The sequence below is a fragment of the Propithecus coquereli genome, unplaced genomic scaffold, assembly GCF_000956105.1.
Source record: "Propithecus coquereli isolate 6110/MARCELLA unplaced genomic scaffold, Pcoq_1.0 Scaffold10, whole genome shotgun sequence".
In the NCBI taxonomy this organism is placed as follows: Eukaryota; Metazoa; Chordata; class Mammalia; order Primates; family Indriidae; genus Propithecus; species Propithecus coquereli.
The window spans coordinates 9,149,679-9,151,973 of NW_012133858.1; the positions used below are offsets into that span (position 1 = coordinate 9,149,679).

At 31.2% G+C, this 2,295-nt stretch overlaps 1 protein-coding gene across 1 annotated transcript in view; it reads left to right on the forward strand.

Annotated features, from left to right (window-relative positions):
• Window positions 1–2,295, forward strand: part of ACAP2 (ArfGAP with coiled-coil, ankyrin repeat and PH domains 2) — a 161,126-nt gene that overhangs the window by 111,212 nt on the left and 47,619 nt on the right. Inside the window, exon 9 of the mRNA XM_012639804.1 lies at window positions 1,466–1,649. Within this exon, the coding sequence (XP_012495258.1) occupies window positions 1,466–1,649 (184 nt within the window). The remainder of the gene's footprint in view (window positions 1–1,465; window positions 1,650–2,295) is intronic.

A 2,295-nucleotide genomic window follows, 5' to 3' on the forward strand; every position in this document is an offset into this window, starting at 1 on the left:
ATAATGAAATATATGAGAATGAGTCATGGAAGCACCTTTTTGTTACTTGAGTCTTTTGTGTCACATACATCACATTTTATATGTGATTTTAAATGTAATAAATAATATGATTGGCCTTTTATAGTCAAAGCTAATCCAAAAGTGATTGGAATACTATTAGTTATTATTGAAACTAAGTTTTCCATTGTCACAATGGTATTTTCTTTGAAGAGGAAATAATGAAATATATGAGAATGAGTCATGGAAGCACCTACCTTTTTTTGTTACTTGAGTCTTTTGTGTCACATACATCACATTTTATATGTGAAATAAAATGGAACTAGAAATAAAACAAATCTGAACTTTCTGAGTTAGGAAGGTTTGCCTTTTTCACATTAATAATTCAGTTTTTCTCTTTTAATTTTTGACTGAGGGTATATAAAATTACAGATAAAGTTGATTATGATATAGTATTCAGGATACATTATAGAAATTATAGGCTGTAAATAGTATCAGATTTCATCAACGTAGTACACTGTTTTAGTAGTTTAGAATTTGTTGTCCTGGAGGTGATGTCTTGCAGATGCTATGTAAATTATTTCATAGTAGACTAACACTCAGAATGTCCTTATAGAATGTATACATAAAAATTTATGCCTTCCTTCAAAAGGTTTAAAGTCTTTCTTATGTATACTTTATTATGATTTTTTTAAAAATCATTTATCTTCAAGTTATTTTGCCTAGTTCCCTTATAGAAAAATAAAAGCAAAAAGATGTTATATGACTTACCTAAGATCAGTAATGAATCAAGGGTTTCAGATTTTCAAACAGTTGAAACAGATACTATTACCCTTTACTGGTACAATTCTTTTAGAAATTTGTGTGTGTGTGTGTGTGTGTGTGTGTGTTAACACTTGTTTTATTCATGCCTTTTGACCCAGTAATTCCCTCTAATAAGAAATGAATGTTGTTTCTAAAAGTGTAGGATCTGTAGACCACCCATACGAGTAAAATCAAGGGTGTGTCTTTAAAAAACTCTCAGATTTCTAGGATATATCCCAAAGACTAATGAAGTGTAATCTCCAGGAAAGGGCCTTGGAATTTGTAGTTTAAACAAGTGCTCTGTGGTGATTCATATGTATACTACTGTTTAAAAATCATTTGGTTAAATAATAGTACATGTCCCTGAATTTGTCTTTAGAAAAAAAATTAACTTTGCCTTTTATGTTTCTGTAATGTTAATTTGATAATTTATTTTCATCTCAAGTTATATAGATTTAAATAAAGAAATGTTAGCTGACTGTATCAGGTTGTACATATAATTGAGAAACAATATATTAATATGTTTTGGTTGGAAGAGCTGATGAATGTCAATGCAAGGTGAAACAAATAAGTGGAAGAACACAGAATTAAATTCTAAATGTTATTTTGCTAAAGTTTTTGATCAAGAAGGCTTTATGAAAGTTTCACGGTTTTTATTTTTTAGAGATCTTAGAAAATTCAAAGATGCCAAGAAGCAATTTGAAAAAGTCAGTGAAGAAAAAGAAAATGCATTAGTAAAAAATGCCCAAGTACAAAGAAACAAACAGCATGAAGTTGAAGAAGCCACAAACATTCTGACAGCAACAAGAAAATGTTTTCGACATATAGCCCTTGACTATGTACTTCAGGTATATATTTTATTAGTATATATGTTTTCAAACAATGATTACTAGGCCAGGTGTGGTGGCTCATGCCTGTAATCCTTGTACTTTGGGAGGCCAAGGTGGGAGGATTGCTTGAGTCCAAGAGTTCAAGACTAGCCTGGGCAACGTAGCAAGACACCGTCTCTATAAAAAATAGAAAAATTATTCAGGTGTGGTAGCACATGCCTGTAGTCCCAGCTACTTAGGAGGCTGAAGCAGGAGCATCGCTTGAGTCTAGGAGTTTGAGGTTACGGTGAGCTATGATGATGCCACTGCACTGTAGCTCAGGCAATAGAGTGAGACCTTGTCCCAAAAAACAAAACAAAACAAAAAATAAAACCAATGCTTACTAAACAGGTTATTACTTTTGAATGATTGCATCAAAAAAAAAATACTTCTTTGAATTTAAAATGAAAACATGATCTTTTATGGAAAAATCTCATCTGTGTATATATGTGTGTGTGTATCCACATGTGTGGATATGCATACCTTTGGTTGTAAGTTCTTCCTCTTTTCACTTAACATTATGATTTCTATCCACTTATAAATGTTTTAAAAAGTGCTAAACTTTATTCTATGGAGTTGTTATGTCAATTTAATTGATACTTGATTATAAGACATTTATGGTGTT